The sequence below is a fragment of the Zootoca vivipara genome, chromosome 14, assembly GCF_963506605.1.
Source record: "Zootoca vivipara chromosome 14, rZooViv1.1, whole genome shotgun sequence".
Classification (NCBI taxonomy): Eukaryota; Metazoa; Chordata; class Lepidosauria; order Squamata; family Lacertidae; genus Zootoca; species Zootoca vivipara.
The window spans coordinates 21,400,919-21,427,114 of record NC_083289.1 but is presented as its reverse complement, the minus strand read 5'-3'; the positions used below and the strand labels follow the sequence as shown (position 1 = coordinate 21,427,114).

The following is a 26,196-nucleotide window of genomic DNA, read 5'->3' as shown; positions in this document are numbered from 1 at the left end:
AGAGGTCCAAATAAGGATACAGCTGACTGGGTGTCTCTTGTTCCAGTTCTAGCTTGCCCTCATTTTCCACTGAAGCACCGAAGTTCCTTTTTGAGTGTTTGCTGTGCACTTTCTCATCCCAAAATTTAAGTGTTTTTTTGTTTTTTGACTTAATGGATGAAAAGAAAACCTAAGAACAGCTGCTTGTGTGTTCTACCAACAGTGATGGATGAATCTGTCAATTTCAGTTTCTTAATTTTCCAGTTTTAAGTTCAGTTCTCCACATGTCCACACCAGTTTGCATTAAAAAAGAAAAGCCCTCATGAAAATTCTTAAGCATTTTAGTGCAAATTTCTCCTGATAGGCATCTTTACAAAGCAATTTCCCTAAACATACTGCACTTTTGTATATTATATTCATTAACACGTGTATTTTTATGTACATTTTATCCTAGTCTGTGGATTTTTGTACATATTACTTGGCTAAAAAACTGCATTGCAAAACTCAGAGAAGTGCCAATTTTGAAGAATGGGTGCATTTTGGGTTTCATTTTGTTTTGGAAAGTGCAAATTACCAGATTTGTCATTGAATGTGAACTAAATTGAATTTATTTCCCATCCCTACCTACCAACCTGTGGGTGCACCAAACAAATAAAAAGAATGTGACCTTGGAACATATCCATGAATTAGCAAAGAAGCGGATAACTGAACACAACAACCACAAACAAACAAAAGGTGTATTGGATTTTTGCATAGGTAGATGTACCTTAAATTGTAAATAGGTATGTCCTTCAGCAGGGGAGGAATAGTGGGGAAACAATTCAGCCCAAGGACATCCATTATGTTTGGGTGAACAAAGATGAAGAGTGTTGTGGTTGATGTTAGTTTTTCTTTTTGGATATTCTCTGTGTATGAGAATCATTTGTTCCAGAAACAGAGAACAGAGAAGTTTCAAGAAGCAGCAGAAGGCTGAGACTGTTTTATCTATGCAATGACGTTTTCTGTGGGAACTGTTCTATGGACATGTGCTATGTGACAGGAAGTACTGATAACAATGGTTCTGTGTCACTTGTGTAATTTGTGGTGAGTCTCTGGCTTGCATCTTGCGGTGAGAGCAGAGAGAGAGGCTTGAACCCTTGTTGGATTCTAAGCATGCCTTGACCACTGCAGTGGTGAGTGTCTGTATATATTTGCTACCAATATGCTTTTATGCCTGTCAAGTTAACCTCTACACTTGACTGAATCTTTATGGCGTCCATGAGTGTTAATTGCCTACTGTGTGTACCTTCAACCCCCGAAGACAATAATTCCAAGGAAGGAGCTGCGTTGAGATGTAACTCTGCTGAGTATGGATACTGGCACAAAACACACAGCGAAAGTGATGCCAGAACCAATCCTTCTAAATCATCCACCAGAGGTTGATGGATTGATCCAACACTTATTTCGAAGGACTATTAACTTTCACATGAAGAAATACAGAACTAATTTCATAATTAGGGACAAGATTTGGGATGAGATGCAATCAACTAAACTGGCTAGTTGTTTACACACGGAAATAAAGCAGCTGGTGTAAAGGGAGTGTCCAGGCTGTTGCTATTTTTGAGTGGCATTCAGTCACCAGCAAATTCAGGTGGTGTCATTAAATTTGTTTTGGAACTCTTGCACAACAAACCCACTTTTCTGCAACCCTAGGCTCTTTGCAATAAAGAAAGTGAGGGGGGAATGCCCTAGAAAGTGTGTCATAAGAACTGCTTGATGCAATTACAGTATATATCAACTCTCTGCAAACAAATAACAGTGAATACTCAGTAAATAGTTGCCATCATCTACTCCCCCCCACCCCCGGCCAAAAAAAGAAAACCCTTTGTGTAAACAAATCAATAAACTGTTCAATAAACAGTTCATCTGGAAGCAATCAGAGAATGTCCTACAGTATTTTATATGAGGAGTGGAGAGGGGAATTTCAGTAACAGTGTGCTTAAATGTTATCATTTGTATAACCTTGGGAGTTCAGTAGCATTCCACAGTTCAGTTCTGCTGCTCTGTTGATTTATTCACTCATATCATTTTACAAAACTGTTTTAGCTCAGCAAAGCAATCTCTATTAAGGTGTAACTTACCTATGTGCAAAATGTTCCTGTGCCAGCTCTGTTGTTAAGCAAATTGAGCATGTTAATGTCTTACATATATTAAATGCTAAATATGCACCTCTCTGCCAGATTTCCATCCCTCAGCCTGGAGCCAGTATGTCTCTGCCTCTTTAGGGCTGAAGTCCTTACACAACAACGTTTTTGTGGCCAGTGACTCCATCAGCATTTATACAGAGAGCCGTGTCCAAAAGAAGAGAACACGGTCCAAAAAGTTAAAAGCAGAGGTCTGAAAGTGCCAGCTGTTTAAGCCATTGACAATAGTCCGGATTTGTTTTTAAGCAGAGGAGTGGAAGTGATTCCTTATTAGAGAATAGCCAATATTCATCCTGAAATTAGTCAAGATTCAGGCTCACAACTCAGCCAACTGTGCAACACTATGATATACTATCATTACCTATTACATGTTTACCTTTCCGTTTCTTCAAAGAGCTCAGGATGACATAAATGACACACCCCTAATTGACACAACTCTGTGAAGCAGGTGAAGCTGAGAGTTACTGGGTCTAGGACACCCAACAAGCTTGGGTGTCCTAGACCCAGTAACTTGCCAAGTACAGATTTCAGCCTAGATTTACTCATTCTGAAGTTCGACACCCTATGCCAGGCATCCCCAAACTGCGGCCCTCCAGATGTTTTAGCCTACAACTCCCATGATCCCTAGCTAACAGGACCAGTGGTCAGAGATGATGGGAATTGTAGTCCAAAACATCTGGAGGGCCGAAGTTTGGGGATGCCTGCCCTATGCCATACTGGCACTTGGTATTCCACTCCTACAGCAGGTATGCAGAAACAGGGATGTCAGCAGTTCACCAGGATCTCTTTGATTATGCAACCCACAGTTTAATGTTGCCTTGAGCTTTTTATGAGAGAAGGGATATAAATTATTTTATTTAAATAAATAAAATGCTGATTAAACAAGATAGTTATTATCTTTAGTTTGTGGATTGATGTGAAATAAGTACTATGTTTGGACCTGGTCCTTGGGGCCATTTCATTTAAGGAACTTGCACCTGTTGTCCCAGAGCTTCTCTAAAGGTCCCAGGTTAATTTAGCACCACAAAGTTCCAAGCAAGGACAATTAGCACATTTCTAAAAGTACATGTACACAGAGTATCCCATTTAATAAAAAGCTGGCAGCCCAGTCCTCAAAAAGGGACTGTAGTGCCACAGTTATATGTTTCATCGGCTCCCATGGCACAAGCACAGCCAGGAACCATCAAATCTGCATGTATTTTGCACGTGCTTTACTGTCCATTCTCTTTTGTATTGTAAATAGGAATGAGCCTTTCCATCTGCTGTGCCAGACTTTAGATATTTGCACATCACACTTTCTTGCACATGACTTTTTTGGATTGGGGCCACTAAAAATGAAACTGCCATTTTAATATATTCTATGCAAGGATGTTATATAAGGATTTATGTTGGAGTGAATCAAATTTACAGTCTAATCCACTCAATGAATCTCCAATCTCGCTCTTCAGGGCTTCTGGTAGATTTCTTTCCCTGTATGGTTCTCACAGCTGGGACCTCATATAGCCATAGCAAGTGCCCCAGTAGAGGGGGCTTCCCCACCTGTTAATTATTCTTTTTTATACCATTATGTGGATAAATAATATTAGAATGGAGCTTATATAAGTGTTTTGCTTCACAAGAACTAACTAGAAAACTGGAAATGGTAGGTGAGGGGTAGATCCAACAGTTTGTTTGTTAAAAAACCTCTCTCACACTCTCTCTATATATATTTCTATAACAGACACAGTAAATGTAGGAGCACATTGTCACACTGCTGTGTTGGAGAACATAAGTTCAAAGAAAAATAAAACAAGAATTATCCCAAAGTATTCCTCCAGAGATTTCCATGTATGGATGGGGAATGAATCTAACCATCACTTTTGTTTATTTATAAAGTCAAATAAAATCCTACAATGTTGCAAAAAAGGTGTTTGGCTCTGTTTGAGTTTTTGTTGCCCATATTTGTTTAGTTTTCCTGATAAGGCTATATTCCAGATTTGTTGATGCCACCATTCAGTAGATATGCCGGCCCTGCTTTTTCAGTTTCTTGCTATCTGAATACTGTATATTCCTGCGTATAAGACTACTTTTCAACCCAGGAAAATCTTCTCAAAAGTTGGGGGTCGTCTTATACACTGAGTTGTATTTCTTATACGGTGAGTATATCCCAAACTCTATATTTTAACTGGAAAAGTTGGGGGTCGTCTTATACGCCCAGTCGTCTTATACGCCGGACATGCTTAAAATGTTAATTGTTCTTAGTATGATCTATTTCCATCAAAAATAGACAGCAGATCTAAATGTGCATCTTGCTATAAAGTTTGTCCAATTAATGTCTCACATTCCTTAAAAACTTTCACCAGAACCATACTATCACGTCACATTCCCACTACATATGTAAAATTGTGTCCATCTCTTCACATCCACTCCTCTATTAAACATAACGAAGTTCTTTCTTAGACTCATAGGTTGGGATCCACAAGGGGGTACATAACTCTCTTACCTTGGCTAGCATCATCACCACTTTCTTTTTGTTGTACAGCTTAAAACAACAACATGGAAGTGTAGCATTGCAAAGTAGCATATGTATTTCAGATTTGTGGCAAATTGGATATTGGAAGGTTCATCTTTTCTCCCTCTGTAAGGGAAGCTGTCCCTACGCAATGTAAAAGGTGAAGGCACTCTGTGGTCTTCCTTTGCATCTGGGTATCATGGAATCATAGTTGGAAGGGAGCCTGAGAATCATCTCTAAATGCAGGAATATGCAGTTGTCCCTTACATCAGACATAAAAGGAGAAAAATGGACATGTGCAGAAAATAAACTGGGTCCTATGTCACATGGTTGGGATTAATCAAGGTTGAAGACTACTGTTGAAAATCACACCTGGACTGGGTAATTATTGTAGCTATAGGAGACCGTTCTGAAGAACACTGTTTTTCCCTAAATCTCTGTTGCAGTTGCTGCTGACTGTGGCAGGAAAGGTAGCTAAATAAAGGTCTTTACAATATCTGTTGTGTGACATGCAGACATCTGCATACTTTAAAAAGCACACAACCTTGAAATGGTTCAGCGGTGGCCTGCAGAGAGCGAAACAATTCCTAACAAGGCTGCCTGTCTCCACCTTCTGTTTTACATTTTGGCCTTTAAAGGTTTATACTGAAGTACACTTTGCCCCCCCAAGAGATTCCATCTGAATATCATTTATGTAAATGCTGTAAACAAAAAGGAAATGTCTTGGATACTTTTTTTATACTGGGGAGAAGTGTTAGCATAAAGTTTGACAGTGGCTGTCCTTTCAGGCATGCCAAGCTTGGATTATTTTCATACCGCAACACAAGTTGTATGCAAGTTTATTCACAGTATTCAGTCAAATCCATGGCATTTGTTCTCAGGAAAGGCCTGAACTGGAGCAGTTTTGACACCCTATTTTAAAAGGGTAACTATGTATACGCGTAACACAGAAAACTGAACTCCAATTTCCTGTTTTTTAACTGTGTCTGTCTCTGTCATGAGTTTGTATGCAATGGGCATTGTTTAAAATATTCTTATGTATGAGTAAGTTTTCAAATGTACTTCTTTGTGAACTTGGGAATTGTGGAAACATCAGAAGCAGTGTAGTTGGAGAAATCCAGGTTGAAGTTTATCAATAATGTTACATTATATGCCAGGAAGAGGCCAGGCATATTCCTTTTGGGAAATCTCATCACTCACTTTTCATACTGTATATAACTGGCCTGCTTTTAAAGGACAGTCAGGGTTTGAAGCTGTTCCTGATCTAACCAGAGTCTTCCATGAACAAGCATCCATACAACATCTGTATGTTTCCCTCCATAAGGCAAGTAGCAATTGTGGGATAATTTTCTAGCATTATAATCTCAACCAAACTGAGGAGCCTCTATGACTCTTGATGAACACACACACACACACAAGAGCCTAATTACATCGAGTTATGCCACCTAGTTCATTATACCACCGTATATATATATATATATATATATATATATATATATATATATAAGTATGGTGTTCTACCTCTTCAAATTGGACAATAAATATGCAACAGCGCCACCTGCTCTTCAGTGTAGAGTACTGTTCAAAACACAGAAAGTGACTTTAAAACTGGTCAGTGTAAACATTGACAGTTCACTGTTCTTAACGCTCAGTTAAGCACTGCTGCATCAACAACAAAAAATTAACAACATAATCTAGGCATTACTGTATTAAGTTAAAATAAAGAGGCACTTGCTCTTCTGTTATATAGGGCTTCTATCCAAATGTAAAACTACAGTATTATGTGTTACTGTAAAAAAATGTATTAGAAAAAGGGAACTGGGTACTTTATTTCTAGCTCAAAGAATAAACTTTAAGCGTTGTTCTGGGGTTTTGAGCCATTCTACTTTATTGATCTACAATTTGTATTGAGATGGAAGGAAGAAAAAACAACAACACACACATACACGATGTAAACCCTATTTTAAAAGTCTTGGTAAAAGGTATTTAACAAGAGCTGTGAAGTAAAAACTTCACTATCATGACAGTCTTGAATTGCAAAGTAACTTCAGGGAAAAGGAAAGGAAAGTATTACAAGGTGGATTTTAAAATGGTAGATGAGATAATGGAAAACTCCATATAGTATTTCAGAAAAAATATGTGGCATTAGCCCTGTTCATTCCTAGTGACCTAGCATATTAGGATTCAACTCTAAAACTAGATGTTGTGATAATGTATTTTTAATCATCTGCATCTGTAGAACTGAAGGCAAATCTTATTTCACTTCTTTTATCTATTTCTCCTTTTCAGAATACAGTTACTAAAGAATTACTACAAAATACAGTTTATTACAGATTTTATAAAGTCATTGGAACTTTTCTCAAGCTTTCTCCATTCCAAACCTGAAATTTACCTATCTTACCGGTAGGTACATATAGGTTCAATTCTAGTAAAATCAGTGAACATCATTTACACAATTAGTTGAATATTAAATGAGGTAGAAATGAAAGTAATTACAGTGGTACCTTGGTTTTCGAATAGCTTAGTTCACAAACAACTTGGAACCCAAACACTGAAAAACTGGAAGTAGGTGTTCCGATTTTCAAACTTATTTACATTTTGCATTATGTTCTTTCTATGGAAAAGTGCACCTTGGTTTTGGAACGCTTTGGTTTTGGAACAGACTTCCGGAATGGATTAAGTTTGAGAACCAAGGTACCACTGTATTAGTTTGATTATTTAAAATGATAAAATTTTATTTGATTGTGGTTACGACGACCCAGATAAATATGAAAAAAGTTCAGGCGATAAGAGCATGAAACTCTTAAACTCAGGTCGTGGGTGTGAGCCCCATGTTAGGTAAAAGATTCCTGCATTGCAGGGGGTTGGACTAGATGACCCTTATGATCCCTTCCAACTCTACAATTCTATAATTCTCAATGAGAAGGTTCAAGCTGCCTCAGTTCTCCTGGTTCGTATAAACAGAGAGACCAGCAAAGATGATGGCATGCTTAGCATGAAGTTGCATTATGGCTTCACTCCAGGTACTAAACGAAACAGAAATAACTCGTCATCCACGTGGTACTTGCAAGATCAAATTTCCTGCTACTCAACCTTACATGTAGTTTATGTGAGTGTATATAAAGCACAATAAATCCAGTGTAACTGTCCTGTGGGCAGCTAATTGAGAATGGATGGTGAGGCAGTCCTGTGGGGCTATGGTGATATAAAAACAATAAGGAAAATCTCAATTTCACATTTCAGCAACCTAGTTACTAGGTACTCTATTCTGAAGAACAGATGAGAATGAAAAGGAATCGGGGTGCAATTGACAACCTTCTGGCTTAAAATATTATATTTCATGGTATACATTTATCATATGTTTAACACATAAATCCTAGACTTCTGTCTTGAAAGAAAGACTTGTCAAATTTTAGGGAAATTGTTGTTTGAGTTCCTTACCGGTATTTGCAGTTTCCAGTTCCTTATTCAAGTCAGAGGTGCAGATCTTCCTTGCTTACGGAAGAACTGGCAGAAATGTACTGTATCAGCAAAAATATTTTTAGTTTTTCAGAGGATTTCCCCCTTAAATTCCCCTTTAATTGTTGGGCAATTTCCATCCCCACCCCGAATATTTAGTGAAAGTATCCTTATCCCAGTTTTGCAACCCACAACAGAAGGTGGAGACGGGCAGCCTTGTTTGCAACAAAACACACCTGAGGCTTGCATACACACCATGCATGTGTTATTTGCGGAGTTTGAAATTTTAAAGCATATTGGAGGGACATTTTCCTCCCCATCAGAAAAATCTGTGCTACAATTCCCAGCAACCCTGAACTAACTGGTGAAGGGGCAGCAGGGATGTGCTTTAATGGCGTACCGTGTATCCACAGCCAAGTCTTCCCCTCAAGACAAACTGGAGGCCGCGCTTGCTGAGGGAAACGGGAGGTTATGGGAGTGGCCCCGCACGCACGCGATCTCACACTCTCAAAAAAGGCGGGAAGCGCTCAGAGACAATGCGAGCAGGACAAGCTAGGTAAGCGACCTATGGAGAAGGAGAAGGCAAGGGCCACGCATGCGCCCGTCTCTCGCCCGTGCCCCCATTCAAGAGCGCCGCCCGATTTACTCATTATGACACGGAGCAGAGGAGCGGAAGAGCCGGGCGACTAAGCTCTCGCGCGACTTTCTGGGCCCGCCCCTTCCAGCTTCCAATCAGCGTTCTCTCCCCACCCCCTCTTCTTTCCCCCGCTGCTCCTGTTCGTTAACCGGATGTTGATGTTAGTTGGTGTTTCCCCCCATCTGCCCCGCCCCTTCTCTCCCTGTGTTGTGCTGAGTGAGGGCGCTTCCTATTTTGACCCCCCTCAGCTTAGAAACGCAGGTGAGTTGCGGCGCCCCCTTCGCTGCCCTCTCTTTCCCAGCGGCATATCCAGCGAAGTGAGGAGTGGAGAAGAGACGGCTTTTGCTTCTTCCTTCTCTGCCTCCCGCTGTCGGGACAAAGGCGTTGCCATGGAGACGTGTGAGGGGAATTATGGTTTTCCCACCTAGGCACCCACCCATTCCCGTCCCCCAACAACGGTCTCTCTTTGACGGTGATTAAACCGCATTTAGGACATAAGCTCTCTTTCCTTCCTTCCAGGCTCCCCTTCATTCTCATTGTGTTTTCTCCCTCAGTCCTCCCGCCCCTCGAAAACATATTATTGTTATTATTATTATTATTATTATTATTATTATTATTAATTCGCTTCTTATCGGGAGATGTCGAGGGGGCTTGCAGCAAATAAAAATGGGAACCCTAATTTTTCCAGAGGGGCTGGCGTGTTATTCTGTTGCTTTAAAAAATGGGAAGAAGTCTTGTGACATCATATTGTGGCATAAGCGTTTGTCAGCAGAGGTCCACTTCAGTAGATGTGTTAAATGTTAAATCCTTAGCAGCTGCGTGTGGGGGGACAGAAGAACTATAAACTAGAGAGAGAAAATATATGCAAGCGGTGCAGGGAGAGAGACAATTGGACTAAAGCTAGAATTTATGCAGAATAAGCATGACGACTTTTACAACATTATTGATGGGCAAAAATAGTCACCTTGGCAATGCTGAGTTAATATTTGTAGTGGGAAGGAGGAAAGGAAACTATTGACTCTGCAGACAAAAATGAATAGAGTTGAACTTCCTGAATAATTGTAGTTCTCCAGATTCACACTGGAGCTGCCTTCTGAAACTCCTTTGTTCAAGTATGGCCACCTTCAGACCAATGGTAGAGTATCCTAGTAGGGTGAAATGTACTCCTTCTGGTTGAATTATGTCCAGTGTTATTTCCTGATTTATGAATATCTTATAATAGTCCTCAGGTGGGATTGTCACATGTCATGGAACAAATGAAGCTGCTTTATACTGTGTCTGAGTGTTTGTCCTTCTGCTTCGGGATCCCTGTATAGTGTATACAGCAGGGATAGCCACCATTGTGCCAAGTCCTACAGATATTTTGTACTTGCTGTCTTCAGCCAGCATCTCCAGTAGTCAGAGATGATGGAAGCTGTAGTTCACAACATCTGGAGGGCAGCAGTTAGCTATTCCACTTTACTCTTGACTGACATCACCTGATGATGCAGAGAATTGAATCCAAACATATATACAGTACACAAAGCATATTAGTGAACAGGCAGATGCATCTCCTAGGCTACATATAGGTTGGAACAGAAGCTGTGGCCAGTGTTAGTGTCATGCCACATATGCAAAGTGTGACATATATATGCATTCATCTTGTGACTTTCATGTAGACATTTTTCCTCTGCCTGGAGTGGGGCCTAGCCTAGCCTAGTAACTGGGCTCTCTCAACTATAGAGGTTAGGCACTATTCAGAGGCTGCCTACCATGCCAGCTGCGACGAACCCAAGGACTTTGCCACCAATTAATATGCGACAAACCCAGTCCCGGCGTTGTCACTAAACTTTCGGGGATCCTTCTTAATATGAGACGAAATGTTCTCCCTCTTTATTACTAAAACTGTGACACAGGAATCCAGGGGTGAAACCACCCCCCCACTTCTCCTGCCGCCTTAAAGCAAACCCCTGTTACTTGGGTTTCTTAGTAAAGAGAGTCTTCCAGCTTACGTGGCCTGGTATCATGAGAAACTCTAGGCTGTTTGACGGAATAACCTCCTGCCTACAGTAAAGGGTCTCACTCAGTTTGATTCCCCACTGCAAAAGTTTGCCCTTTCCACTCTGGCAACTTTGTAGCACCCCAGGTTATCCTCCTAAGCCTCCTCAGTGTACCTCTATGACCCAAACTGTCGCCTCTATTCCCGAGGTAAGTTTTGTCCTCTATTGAGCCACCAGTTCTGTGAGTTCTGAAACCCTGCTGGAATAACTAGGAACATCCACTTTTAATAAAACATTTAAGAAAGCTTTATTACTAGAGGTCTTTTAAACGCGTAATGGTTTCATGTGTACAGGCTCTTAGATCATATTCTTAGTTTCCTTTAACAATGGCTAGATAATATAAATCAATTAAACTCCTCAGAACACTTTAAGATCTCCTACGCCTACCTACACTCTCCCTCGCTCCCACAACCCTCTCCCCCGAATTAACTGCCTCCTATTCCTTTTAAACTCCTGGCAGTCCCGCCCCTCAGGAATGGAATGCGTCATTTATCCAGGAGGTTGGGGGTTTAACTCTCTGCACCCTGGAATTCTTTTGCCCACCAGGCCAATCCGTCACACCAGCCTTCCTTTTTGAGTTGTTTTAGGCTTGCATTGATATCTGCAAAACATGAAACTATGCCCCAGAATTTATCAAGAAGAAACATTGCCTAGAGTGGCAGGAAGGCTTCAGCCATTCTTATCACCGTTTCTTCTTCCTTGTTATACAATGATGTTCCTTACAGACCCTGTCCCTCTTGCTATTTCTGATTTAGGAGAGTCTTGTAGTTAGGGCTGCCATCTGTAGAAGTTCTCCATATCTGTCTTAGTCAAAAAACCAGCATGAACTACTTTTCCTGATTTAAATTTGCTGTGGGTTAAACCACAGAGCCTAGGGCTTGCCGATCAGAAGGTCGGCAGTTCGAATCCCTCCGATGGGTTGTGCTCCCCCTGTTGCTCGGTCCCAGCTCCTGTCCACCTAGCAGTTCAGCGTTTCCGTGTGCTGCTCTGGTTCGCCAGAAGCGGCTTTGTCATGCTGGCCACATGACCTGGAAACTGTACGCCAGCTCCCTCGGCCAATAGAGCGAGATGAGCGCCGCAACCCCAGAGTTGGTCACGACTGGACCTAATGGTCAGGGGTCCCTTTACCTTTGCTCCTGAAATGCACAAGTTTGTTCAGATAAATATATTTTGGAAGTTTGAAGCCTTAATATAAATCTCCTGTGCCATAACTCTGCTTGTATTAGCTTTTATGCTTGCATGGTATAATATAGTCTGGAGACAGCTTTTATCTGTCTTGAAAGAACTGAAGGAAATTACTGTTCATGATGTGTATGCTTACCCCACTTTCTCTGCTAATAAACAGGCTTTTGTATTGTTTTGGAAAATCTGCACAACTTATTTGCCCAGAGGCAACAGTGAAACAAATTAAGTGTGCATGTTTAGGTACACATAATGGGAATGCATCCCCTAAACCATCTTCAGGAATCTTCAAAGAGTCTTGTCTTTCCAGCCATGCATTACTTTCCTAGGCAAAATAATTTATGTTGATGTCAAATACTAATACTGTAGTTCATTGATTGAAAAGTGCTTCTTGCTAACTAGTCGAATATCTGTTTTCCCTAAAGGTAGATAGATATACAGTACATGGCTTTAGATTTGAAATCTTAGTGCTGTGCGCGCACACACACACACACACACTTCTTTGGATTTCATATTTATTTGGTTTCTATTTTTGTTACCTGTCTTTTGTAATACAGGGGCATGTAGGAATGTTTAAAATAAACAAGCATGTTTCAGAAAAATAGTGGTATGGGAAAACCAAGTAAGAGCCTTATTAAAACACTTTGTCTTTTGCTTTCCCTTTTAGAAATGAACTTCTGTGATGTGTAGAGTTCTAACATGGTGGCTGGGACAAAATCTGTCATGGCGTCAGAACTCTGTAAAACAATATTGGAGGCAAAGCTAGAGAGGCACAAGAACTTATTCTTAAATTACCGAAATCTCCATCACTTCCCTTTAGAATTGCTGAAGGATGAAGGACTGCAATACTTGGAGAGACTCTATATGAAAAGAAATTCACTGACTACCTTGGTATGACTTTTTAAAATGTACTGTACAACTAGCAAAATATTTGTCATGTTGATGCTTAGGGTCTATGTGGAGGACATTGTCCTTGAGTACACTTTAATTTTTTCAATATACTGTATGTAAATGATAGTCATTCATTGATGTGGGCGACAGTATTTGCACTTGGCCATTAACACATTAGGGACCTGAAGTTGGAATAAGGAAATCTTTTCTGTCTTGCCCTTGCCATGCTCTCACTGAAGTGGTTGGAGGCCTATTATGGACCGGACCACTTCAGACTGTAGGTAGAAGCTGACATGCTTGAATGTCCCCTGGGTGGGAGATCCTACACTCAGAGAATGTTGCCATTTTTACTAATCTCCGGGTGCTCTTAATCATTTTGGGCAGTGCTGGGGCACAATCCTACACTGTATGTGTTTTTCACTGCAGATATAACTAAATTCTTCTAGGACTACTCAACTAGCACAGTGGTAACCAAGTCATCAAATTTCAGCTACTTAATTCCTACAGTTTTCATCCTGTATGCATGGAATATGGGGTATAAAATACCCCCAACATTTCAACTTATTCCTATGTTTCTGGTGCTTCTTCATACCAGTCAATATAATGTGTTGGAAAACATTTAAAAGAGGGAAAACTTTGGGAGGCATGCTGAATTTTCTTTCTGAAAAGTTAAAAAGAAGAGCCTGGAAAAAAAAAATTCTGCCAGTATATTTTATTTTTCCCCAGCTCACAGGGAGTTATTTTTGTTAATTATTACAACAGCCTTGTAAATTACGGGCTAAATCCAATGAACTGAACTTCCACCCCCTCCTCTTCATCATATGTCCCTAATCAGATTGGGAATTCCCCAAACCCTCCAGAGTAGATTTGGTGAAGCTGCAGGATTAGGAAAGGAAGGGGAAGTTCTGTTGCAGGAGCAGAAATTGTACTACGAATATAATATAGAAAAATTCCTTCAGTAGCACCTTAAAGACCAACTAAGTATGTAATGTTTTTGTTGGTTTCAACACTTGTTATGCTTGTATGGCAGATAGTTATTATCTACAGAAGGATAACTACTATGTTCATGTAAGAGGTGAGATATTAACCAGGGACATCCTGAAGCATTGTAGGAATAAAAAGGCAAGATTCTTAGGTTTCTTAAAATAGCTAGTGAATATTGTCTATTAGGCTGGTGAACACATTAAAGAGTTCATTAGAATTTATTCAGACTTGGTTGCTTATACAATTTATACAAGTGCTGGTAAAGTAACTGAGCTAGTTTTTGTCTTCTACACTAGTTTTATCTTCTACACTTACATGATTGTATTTATTTATGAATGTATATATTTTTAAAAATGGAACCTAATAACAAAGACACTAGGTGCTGCTAAGGCTACCAAAATTGCTTAGGAGGGAAATCAGTGTGTTTTAGCATTAATTCCCCAGTAGGTGGCAACCACAACTCAAGATTTTTGCAGCATGGCATGGAAAACAAGCAGAAGAATTTTGAGACTGCTTCTGGCTAAGAACTATACTGCATATGCTGTGTTTGAAAACAGCAGGGAAATGCTGGCCAAAGGAATGATGGCAATCTGAGTGTTGAAATGGGCAGTCCTACCCTAGTTGAACATAAAAGCTAAATTTGGTATAATGTAGAGCCACTTCAAGTCTGACCCTTTTCTTGCTTGAAAACCACTATGTAGGAAAGGGCCGCAAACTATCATGTATAAATTGGGGCATGAGAGGCACACAGATTGGACGTGCTGCCTTTCCCAGTGAAAGTGAGCTTTTAAGACTTTCAAAATATTATCCTGGAATCAAGCTCCAGCACCACAGTAAAGAAAATATCTGGCTGTCATTAATACATTGGCAATCTGTTTGTGAAATAGGACCCCTGCAGAGTTGTGTAAGACAAAACTAACATCATGCACTTCATGTGGAAATTGCATGACATGGCTGCTGTAACATGATCTTATAAAATGTTGCTTTAGAAGATCTCCATATTTAGAAGACTTCTGGCTGTCTGGAGAATGCATTATAGTAATTGAAAAATATTGGCATACTGACTTAACGTTAGGGTAGCTAATAGGACTCTGCCTTAGGCTATTGCAAAGTCACCTGAATATTCAGTGGGCATTTCTAAGTTATTACACGCTAAAGAATGTATATGCTATGTGAGTTTCTCTGCATTATCAGTACATGTTGAACTTGGAAGATGCTAATCACACTTGTTAATATTTTGGCACCTTGATTCATTAGTGTAGAAGGTGTCTGCTGTTCTTCTAGAGCCCAATTTGGAAGCTAGCTCCACCCTCTGTGTGTTGATATCTTCAGGCCTTCTTGGCATATTGAAATTCTTTCATCTTTCCAGTGACAACAGTCACTGTCATCCAAGTCTAGGCTCTAAGCCAGATTTCATTATCAGTGCCAAATGGGGTGGTGGGCCACATAAAACAGTTGTTCCCTGTTTTGGATTTCTGACACTCAGAGCCTCATGTTAGTTTCATGTTGAATTTGGCAAACTGGTTTGCCAGTTGGATATTGAGTCTTTCTTTAAAAACTAAACAAAAACTTCACAATTTTCTTTTTTAGCCGGAAAACCTTGCCCAGAAGCTTCCAAACCTTGTGGAACTGTGAGTCTGTAGTGTCTTGTTCCTTTATATTCTGCCCTTTAGTTTAATAAGTTTCTTGAACATAGGGTGCTGAAGTTATATAGGTAAATATCTTACAATTTGTTTTGGAACAAGCTGGTTTGTTAAAGAGCTAGTCTGTTTTGTCCTAGTGCCTTTCCATGACCTAATTTCACTCATGTGCTGTCTCTTCATATGCTTCAAGATAGTGGTTCAAGGAACAGCTTGGAGGGACCACCATGCCTGTAGCTCCAAGCCTGTAGCTCCTAGTTTGTTTGCTCAGAGAACTGAAAAAGTCTATCTTTTCCTAGAAATATAATAAAAGTAGAATCCCATTCTTTTGTTAAAAGTATCCAGAACAAACACTAATTTTTGAATATTGCTTTTGTAAAATCTACTGGAATACAATATTATTTATTTTTTGTTTTGTTCTATTTGACAAAATTAATTGATTGTAATGAAACCCTAGGTCATTTACAAAAATGACAAAACATTAATATTACCAATAAAAGACAATTAAAAACAGGTACAGTATTAAAAACATTCAAAGGGGGATTAAAATGAACTGTAAGCTTAAAAGAGATTAAACTACATGTAAACTTTTTGCATGTCTGGATAGGCTTGCCTAAACAAAAACGTCTTAAGCTGGCGCCAAAAAGAGTACAGCAAAGCCACCTGCCTAATTTCAATAGTCAGGGAGTTCCAAGTGCACATTTGTAATATGTTTTGGAGCAAGAGAGGGGTGTGTGTTCACAAATAGGAGTGCTGTTTGCATTGGCTATCTTCTATATTAGACTAAAGTTAGTCTCATCCAGTATTCTGCTTCCAACTCTGGCTTGGATGATGCATCTAGGAGAAGCATCTGTTGTCTGTTGCTAGCACCTAGTACTGATAAGAACCACCAAGTACAAAGGTGGCATGCCTATCAGCTATTGATAAGCTTACATTTTGCAAATAGTGAATGTTTCTTACTGCAAGGCTCTATATCTCCTTGGACTGTTTGCTTCTTTGGATTGCCATCTTTACCCAACAGCCAGTCCCATGGTCCAGCTACAGATCTTTCTGCCTGTTACCTCTCAAGGAAGGAGCCTAAAACCTTCCTTGGGCCTTCTGGCGGTTCCCTTGCTGCGAGAAGTGAGGTTACAGGAAACCAGGCAGAGGACTTTCTTGGTAGTGGCGCCTGCCCTGTGGAATGCCCTTCCAGCAGATGTCAAGGCAATAAGCAACTGTTTTACTTTTAAAAGACAACTGAAGGCGGCCCTGTTTAGGGAAGTTTTTAATGTTTGATGCTGTACTGTTTTTAATATTCAGTTGGATTATAACATCAACTGGATTATAACATCAACTGCCAGGGGGCAGAATACACTAGTAAACACCATGTGTATCCCTTATATACTCAACCCCATTGCGCATTTCATATGTAAACTGTTATAGAATCATAGTTGGAAGGGACCCTGAGGGTCAACGAGTCCAACTCCCTACAATACAGAAATCTCAACACATGGTCCACCATCCAATTAGAAACTATACTGGATCCTACTTAGCTTTGCAAATATGATAGCAGTTTTATTGCTGCACCACAGCTAATTTGTGACTGGAAAGCAATAAAAACCTTAAATTTTATTGAAGTAGGGATTTATATACCTCCTTTCAGTAGTGTCTCCAAAATCAATTTATGCACAAATACGGTACAACACAAAAAGCATCCTACAGGGATGTGACCATTAGTTGATGAAGAATTCCTTCAACTGCGGCTTCCTGACAGCAATTCCTGTAAGCATGGCAACATGAAAATGTGCCTTTGCAAATTTAAATAGCCAGTTTGGAATTGTCATTGTATCCAGGACTGTGTCGGGTCACATTTTATGTCCTCTGTGCTATCACGGGCATGTGTGGGACTAAAGGTGCTTTGGGTCACATGGCATAGAAGTGCTTTGGACCCTAGATAACCAAGGACTGAAGTCTAAACTTGAGCTTTTTCTTCTTTGCCCCCGGAAAGCTGCACCTTCCTGGATTGTGCATTTGCAGTGCAGTTAGTAGGCCTTACAGGTCACTATGGCCTGTAGCTTACTCAATAATTAATCTTGCCTCATCTTGTCTGAGGTGAATTCTATTTCATAATGAAGCTGAAGTACAGCTTTTGTGATATGCTTCGTGTTTTGCCACCAGGCACTTAAAAAAGATTATCTGATGAGGCCATAAGAAAATCCTGCCTGAAATTAAGGTTTGGAGGGAGGGTAATTTTAGAAGCTCTGAAAACCAGAGAGAGCTTGTTTAATACACATTAAATATTCTTGTCTTAATTATGTTATGCCCCCTAACCTTTTTTCCTGTGTCTTTTGCTGGATAGTAAAAGGTTGGGATCTGCATGCAGGATGAATCATAATAATAGTAATCTTGCTAATGTGTATCAGATCGTAAAACCTAACTGAGGAGCAGCAATGAAAAAAGGCACACTAGTTGTCAGCAGGATGAAACTCCTTGCTATAGCTATAATTTGCATTGCTTTATGGTAAGCTCACATATTTTGGATCATCAAGTAAGGGTCTGGTTTCTCTAGCATCCCTGGTATTGGGACCGATCTGGGTTAATAAAAATTAGTGCTGACTTCTAGGAATTAAAATTATGTAAAGTTCTTGTTGTTTTGGAAACAGCTCTCAAAATGAATAGAAACACTTAACATCGTGGAGCAGTTGCTTCTGATTTACATAATCTTTCTGTTGGTGACTATTTAGAAATATCCAAGTTTAAAAGTTGACATGCAAAGATTAAATCTAAATAGTGACATGGCTAGTTCCACATGCTCACTGGGTCTTTGAACTGGTGTTTCCTAAACAGCTGCACTCTTATATTTGGTAATCTTTTGAAAAACAGATCCCTCTGCAGTATCAATTTGTTTCTGAAACTCCAATGAGTTTCAGCTAACAGTCTAAAAAAAAAAAAACCTACACCACTGAGCACATTCAAAACTTTTGGCATGCTTGATGTAATTCTTGGGATCCTGATTAAGAACATATGAGAATTTTGTTTGGCCTAATTGATCCAGAGTTACCACATGGTCCTTAATTTGTGAATGTACCTTCTACTTCCAGGATGGCTATTTTTAACAGGGGAAAAAATCTCCCTTGTTTTCAAACTCCATAGTACTGTCTAGAATGTGTAATATAGATTCCTTTAAAAAAAACTACTTCAGCTTGGAACTCTGACTATTAGCCATAATTTCTCATCTTCTGCCATCACAATACCTTCAATTTTGAATTCTCCTGAAGCAAGAATTCATCTGATACTTCCATCATGTTACTTATCCTGCACACCCCTTTTATATGTTGAATGAGCAAAAGATCTAATTTTCAAGCAGGAAATAACATCTAACTACCTTGAGACATCTAGTAAATCTCAATTTGAAGAGAATAGCACATATCTATTCCTGAATAGCAGTAACTGCAAATATTCACCACCAGAGAGCACTATATAAAATTTTATCAGCCCTATGATGGTAAATATAGACCAAGATCCAAAGAACCACACAAGTTATTTGGGCTTGTATTTCTTGAATACCAGCCTCCCATGCCAGAAAGCAGAATGCTTTTGAAAATAAATGGACCTTCAAAAACAGATTGTAAGATGGAATGGGGCTCATGCAAACGCTCAGACAAAACTAAAATAGCTTTCTATATCCTGACCTCAACTTGCCTGGACTTGTCAGTATGCTTTTACTTGTTGATTATTTTTTTATAGAATATTATTTAAGTTACCATGTTTTACTTTAAACAAGAACATCATTTGTACAGTTTGCCAATGAACATTAGAATTTTTTAAATATTGAAATAAATCTGAGAAGACGCTGTAAAAATATAAAATGTTATGATGATACCTGCACCTCTGACTCTTGTGGTGCATGAAAAAATTGTCTAAAATGAATTTTCAGGACTCTGATAAGGCTGATTCCATGACTGATTTTTTACACAGTCTCCCAAGTGCTAGAGGGCCATGTGAAAGCTCTTCTTGTGAATGGTCTCCCTATGAGCTGCTCCATCACATTCTCAAACCTACTTCTGAGAACTAAATAGGAGGCATGCTTTACTGAGTCACGAATGAATTCCACAGGAATCCTTGCTGAGAGGAAACTGCTAAAAGGTTCTAAGTGCCCACTGACCCTGGGCTGGTTTAGAGCAGGGAGAAAGTATCAACACACTCACCTCATGCTACTTCATTTCAGTCATACGTCACAGCTGTTTGACATGACTTATTTATATATTTATCTTACACCTTTGCCAACAAAGTGAGTATTAGGTGTGCATATTGTGATTCTTCCATGATCCAAAACATATATTTATTTCGTAGATTTAACACCCAGCTTTTTAACGCTCACAAGTTTTATAAAATGCATGGATTAGTTAAAAGCCAGACATTGGAAACAAAACAAAAACTAGCCCAGTTGGGAGTAGGTGAAGATGTAGGTCTTTGCTTGTCTGCCTCTCTATTCTCTTTCCTGGATTCCTTCCCACAAGACATTGTCTTGGAAACCATATATGATGGTAGTTGCATTATGTACAGAGCAGCCTGGTAACAAATGTGAAATTTTTGATCTAATCTCAATATGAAAGAAGAGGAAATCTGATTCAGGAAAACTTGGAAGTGTGAGTCCTGTTTTAGGCAGAGTGATCAGAAACTCACAGTAATGTCTATCAGTCATAGTTTGCCATATGAGCATTACCTTTTCAGAAATGAAGGAAGAAAAAATACAGCGTGCTGTCTTTGATCAAGTTTCACGTATGAATATTTGCCACCTTCCCTTATCAGCCAGCCCTTGAAAATGTTCTGTTCTCTTCCAGATACCTCCATTCAAACAATATTGTTGTTGTACCTGAAGGTAAGTGCCCTTCTGGGTTCAAAATATCTTTAGTTTCTGACATTAATTTTAAAGGAAGACATTGCATGAATGAAAATCTTTAAACTCTCAAATACCTAAATATGTGTGTTGCTTCTAATTTGAGGGTTAAAAAAACCAAAGTGTAATTTACTACCGGTAGTGAAACAATACTCCTAAGTGAGGCAATGACCACATCCGTTGTATTGAGTTAAGACTAGATGGATGATTTTAAACCTTATTAATCATTTATAAAGCACCTGTGTCTCTATTTCAGTTGTTTTCCCAACAACTCTTGGCTGTGTAAATTGCCTTTTCCTTGCCTCAAGCATAATGTAATACAGTATACAAACAAAGAATGTAAACCTATAGGTTTTCACTTCTCCCCCTACAGAAATGGGAGCTAACACGTGCTCAACCCTTACAAGTGATTTTTAGCTGCAACTTAATCTAGGGTACCTGCTCTTGAATCTGCTTTGCTATCTGTTGATAGGTCTTTATTATTGTAACATAAACTACCTTCAAAGTAGAATATCATGGGGTGTATGATTGAGTTCCATCCCAACAAGTCAAATCCTTATCTACCCCCATGGCCCAAGCACAGGGCCCACAAAGTACGTTGTGCCTGGCTTTCAGCATTTTGGAAAGTGCTGCATAAAGTGCTTTGCAATATGGTTCTTGGACACTGGGAAGCACTGCACAGTGCCTGCAAATACCCATTCGGCCAATCCTCACTCTTACATACAGCATACAGTATAGTGTCAGGTGTAGGGTAAGTAGATGTGGCTTTCCGGAAACAACCTCATGGATTAAATGGGGAGGCCTGGGAGGCTGGATTAGACCTACAATCATACAACATATTTTAGCCCACTCCTCAAAACTAAATTGCCAGTAATATTCAGTTCTGACATGGTTTAGCCACCTATTTATTCAGCATGTAGGGCATGATATTCTGACTGTGTTTCTATGCCATGTTAAACCACGTCATGAGCTGAAATGAACAAGAGTGGGCATTAGGCTTGTGCACTGCTCTCCTCTCGCACATCCGGCAGCAGAAATTTGGCAGCACTTACTCATTGCTTGAAGCTGGCTTGTTTTAAAACTGACAAGTGTTTGTTACAACTATGATCCCTGGTTCACATGCAGTGACAAGCTGAGATTACTTGAAAATGAAAGTAAACGTTGCCAAAATCCTCCTGGAACCTTGGAAGGGGGTGGAGTGCATGAACCTGAGATTTGCTTGGGCCTCTTCCAACTCTTGTACATTATGCAGAACCATGGTTCAGCTTTATGTGTGAATGCAGCCATCATAGAAGTCTATCTCATTATTTTATTTAAGTTTTAGTGCTTTTATTGGGTCGGATTTATTCCTTGTCATTTTTCTTCTTTGAAGCAATTGGCTCCCTCGTTAAACTGCAGTTTTTAGACTTGAGTGACAATGCTCTTGAAGTTGTATGCCCAGAGATTGGCCGCCTAAGATCTTTACGCCACCTTAGATTGGCTAATAACCAACTGAAGTACTTGCCAGCAGGTAAGGGATCAGCAGCTTTCTGGCTCAAAAAACTGATACGATTATTCCTGTTGATGATTTACTGTGTGCATTTTCAATTCTGCTTGTACATAAATGGTTAAGGCATGTTGGTTAAGCCTGTTAGGTATTGTACTTGACATACTGGTTGCTTAAATTATAAGCAATAACTTAATTCATTGCTTTTTACCTATGAGATGAATATGGGGTTAAAATTAAATTATTGTTTTAGTAGTGAGTTTGCTGAAGGCGGACTATCTATCATAATCATCTTTGAGCGTGCCAAGCCTTTATTCTGTACTGCAGCAAATTTCTTATTATCTGGCAAATTAACTGTATTTTTAAATGGGAACTTCAGAGGGAATTTGGTCACAATGAACAAAGGCTGCCTCAACTGGAATCTACCAAGGACAGAATTTACCAAGACAACAGCATAGTCTTAAGCATGTTTGCATGGAGTCTCAGTGGGGCTTACTGCAGAGTAAGAGAGCTTAAGACTACACTTTTAAGTTTTGGGCTTTTTTTAAAAAAAAAGTTGTTGTGCATTCTTCATACAGGTGCTGCAGCCCTGTATTAAGTGCAGAAAGAGAGTTGACTATGTTAACTCTTCATTGAAACAGGGAGCCAAATGTGTGGTGGCAATAATTCAAAATGTATCATATTGAGAAACATTCCATAAACATTTTTTATTGAAAACTGCTAAGAATTATCATTAATGTTTCAGAAATACCAATTTCAAAAGAGAATGTCTGAATATTCTTGAACTTCTAAAATTTATGCTGTGCATGCACACTATAAAAGCAAGGTTTGTTCAAAGAAGAGCTGGAGTATTTTTTACAGCACTTAACACATGACTTTAACAGATTCCAAAAAGGAGAACTTCAGAAAGAATAATTTACATTATGGAATGATTGACTGCTTGTTGCTTAGGAAACTGTCTTTACAGTACAAGGAAGTGGCATTTATTTCCTCCATTTATATGAAAATGGGACATTAAACTTTCCCCTCCTGTGTGTTCAAATCTTTAGGTATGTGGACACTTCTTAAATAGCTAAATATATCACCAGTTGTTAACCATCAGACAGTCTAGCAAAAGGTCCAGTGTATATTGAAGTGCTGGTGCAGAGTCAGCTTGTCTAAGGACCTCTAACCAGCTCTTTATTTTCCCCAAATGCTGTCAGTTTTTCATTTGCACAGTGTGTATTAATCTTGCCCAGCCTGTGATAATCTTCCATTTGTGCTAGGAAATTGACTCTGCTGATCTGTTTTCATTGAGTGTTTTCTTTCTGTCATTACTTTGCAAGCACTTTTCAAACAGGTTTCCTTTCATGGTTGCAAAGCCTGTGAGTATTTTGGCTCATAATCCCTCTTAAGTAGCTTCTCTTTATCAAGATCATGAGTGGGATGGTTGGTATTGTGGCAGCTTTTCTAAATAGCTTGATAAGTTCTATTCGCTCTATTCTAGCAAGGGGTTTGGAGTGGGCTTACAAAGTACAGTATTCCTACAGCATTAATAAGACGAAGCTTACTCCAGTGTTAGCTACATTTCCATCAGCAAGAATGCTGATTTTGTGAAGTGGTTGTCGCTGCTTTTAAAATAGGCCTCCTACTAGGTGAGATGCCATGTTAAGCATAGAGCGCTCTTAAGTTGGTGTTGCCAGAGATGCTCTCTGTGGGTTGTATCCCGTGCTCTCTGCCTGTCTGGTGCTAGCAGACAGGTGAGTTGCAGAACAGATGAAACAATGTAGCAGTTGTGTTAGTGGAATCTCAGTGCGCAACAGATTACACAGTCTTTCGTGCAACAAAATTACCAGCAGCCTGCTTATGCATTCTCTTGCGTTGCAATGTTCCACTGGCACAAAACATTTTGCCAGTGGAACAAGGATACCGCTAAGTATGTTTAACTTAGCACATTTGTGCAAAACTGTTTAGGAGCAGGAGGACCAACTTTGGCTCTAACTCGATGTTCTTCTGTAGTTCTCGCAATAGCCCCAAAACAAAGGTTGTTCTTCTCATATTGCAGATATGGGGTTTGTGGTTAAGGGAATACTGTAGTAACTTGTGTAAAATCACTCAGTTAGCAGGTGCCAGAGGGGAGGACTAGGGTATTCCTGATTCATAGCCTACTCTCTAATACCACTGCTAGTAGTAGTAGTAATAATAATATGTACATATGTAAAAACAAAATACGGTGGTACCTTGGGTTACAGACGCCTCAGGTTACAGACGTTTCATGTTACAGACTCCGCTAACCCAGAAATAGTACGTCAGGTTAAGACCTTTGCTTCAGGATGAGAACAGAAATCGTGCGGCGGGAGCAGGAGGCCCCATTAGTTAAAGTGGTACCTCAGGTTAAGAACAGTTTCAGGTTAAGAACGGACCTCCAAAATGAATTAAGTTCTTAACCCGAGGTACCACTGTAAAACATTGAGCCTTAAATAGCTTCCCTAAACAGGGCTGCCTTCAGATTTCAGGATCCTCCCTCCAAAAACCTATAGGCCTCTCTTATATAGTCTACCAGAAATATCCCCTCACTTTCCCCATTTTTGTCTCCTGGGCTTCTGCTCCCAACACCTTAAAAGCAAAATGTCTTATTTTATGCTCCTTCTCCCTCTCTGTCTACTCTACATGGTGTCATTTTCCACAGTGCACTTTCTTCACCATCTCCTAATTTTAGTCCCTCTGTTAGCATCTTTTTCTCCAACCCTGATGAGAACTACCCTCCTCCCTGCTCAGAGCCACTATACTGTTCCATAAAATATGTTAATAGAATTGTAATGTGTGAATGTTGCTGTCTGTAGGGCTATTGAAATATCCTTCATGATTTTAGAAATGCTCTCTTCTTTGCCCCATAACGTCCCAAATCTTAGCAGTATCAGATTTGGAAGTTTAACAGATACTGAGCAGTAGATAAAAATCAGCTATTGGTTAAGGTTTTTTTAATTATTACTTTGTAGCTATACTCTAATTAAATGCCCGTGACATACATAAGTTTTAATTAAAATGCAATTAAAGAGATGAACTGCTCTATTTAGGAGATGGACTGTGTCTTTGTTTAGAAAACACCTACCACATTTTGCCATGCTTGCAGTATAAATCTTCCCTTTGATAAATATAAAGACATTCTTGTCAGCCAGTGATTAGATCATAGGATTTGGCATCAGGCAAGCAGAGTTAATTCCAGGTCCTGCTGTTGAATCTGTGTGGCCTCTTTTTACCCATCTTTGAAGTGTTACATGAACTTTATACATTCCACAAACTAAATCTTGAAAAATTCCAAACCATTACAAGTTCAATAGTGGAAAAGGAAATATGGTTAGCCAAAACTGAAACACTTGGATTAAATAATCTTTGTATATTTCAGGGGAAAAGAAAAACTTTTGAGGTTATTACACAACATTTTTCCTTCTTGGTTTCTGAATAGAGACAGTAATTACACTGGCTCATTCAAATCAACCAGAAAATTTTTGGATTCACTCTTCACTCATACAAACCATTGAAAATCATTATTTTATTCTTTATTTTTTGCATTGAGTGAACTGTTTCAAGCCATCAGTGGTTATGTGAAGCAATTTTTAAAATGGATGTTGTAGGGCAATTTGTGGTTATCTCTGGCAATAATTCAATCAAATGATTCTGAGTAAGAACCTGGAATTTTGGTACCTTCAGGAATGATTATTTGCCTGGCTTATTCTGTATTCTCTCCAGTATTTTGGATGCTAATTAATTTCTGTTATCTATGTTGTTTCCTCTTCCAAATTTTCTGAGTACTGCAAAAGTAGTCTAAACCACACAATCAATTCCTTGTTATCTAGATGTAGCAGGCCAACTCTTTATGACATTTTAGTTGGTCCTAATAATAGATGTTAATCTTCCTTTTGGATTTTGCTAATAAACTTAACAGGTGTGTGAAACCCTTGTCTCTTTCACCAGTTTATGACATATCAGTGATGAACCTATTTATTTACCAAAAGAAATGTTGTGTGCAAGGCATGTTGAAAAGTATTATTAACCATTTAGAAAGTTGGTACATATTAACTATGCTAATAATATCTCTGTGTGCATTGCTCCTATCTAGATGTTTTGTGGTTTTATTAAAATATATTTTCACTCAGGATAAAATTAATTTTTGAGATTTGATCTCTTGGGATATGGAGCTTAAATAGTATACAAATTTCAGAAAGAGTAGTGGGCATTTCCCTGGGAGAAATGGAGTTGTTTTTTAAAAATAAGTTTTAATAAGTTTTACATAACAAATTTAAAATCAAACAAATCATCCACATCATCATTTAGGATTCCCTTAATCTATTGACTTCCCTATGCCC

At 39.2% G+C, this 26,196-nt stretch overlaps 1 protein-coding gene across 4 annotated transcripts in view; it reads left to right on the top strand.

The window, feature by feature from the left end:
* The first annotated feature begins 8,882 nt into the window (after nucleotides 1-8,882).
* The window catches only part of LRRC28 (leucine rich repeat containing 28), a 53,529-nt gene continuing 36,215 nt past the window's right edge, over nucleotides 8,883-26,196 (top strand). The window contains exons 1-5 of one of the 4 annotated variants that reach the window (XM_035130813.2): nucleotides 8,883-9,010; nucleotides 12,638-12,861; nucleotides 15,436-15,476; nucleotides 20,309-20,346; nucleotides 21,737-21,874. In XM_035130813.2, the coding sequence (XP_034986704.2) occupies nucleotides 12,670-12,861; nucleotides 15,436-15,476; nucleotides 20,309-20,346; nucleotides 21,737-21,874 (409 nt within the window). In that variant the 5' untranslated portion in view covers nucleotides 8,883-9,010; nucleotides 12,638-12,669. Of the gene's footprint in view, nucleotides 9,011-9,030; nucleotides 9,222-12,637; nucleotides 12,862-15,435; nucleotides 15,477-20,308; nucleotides 20,347-21,736; nucleotides 21,875-26,196 lie in introns of those variants that run through there. The other 3 variants (XM_060282672.1, XM_060282671.1, XM_035130814.2) reach the window with 3 other exon arrangements.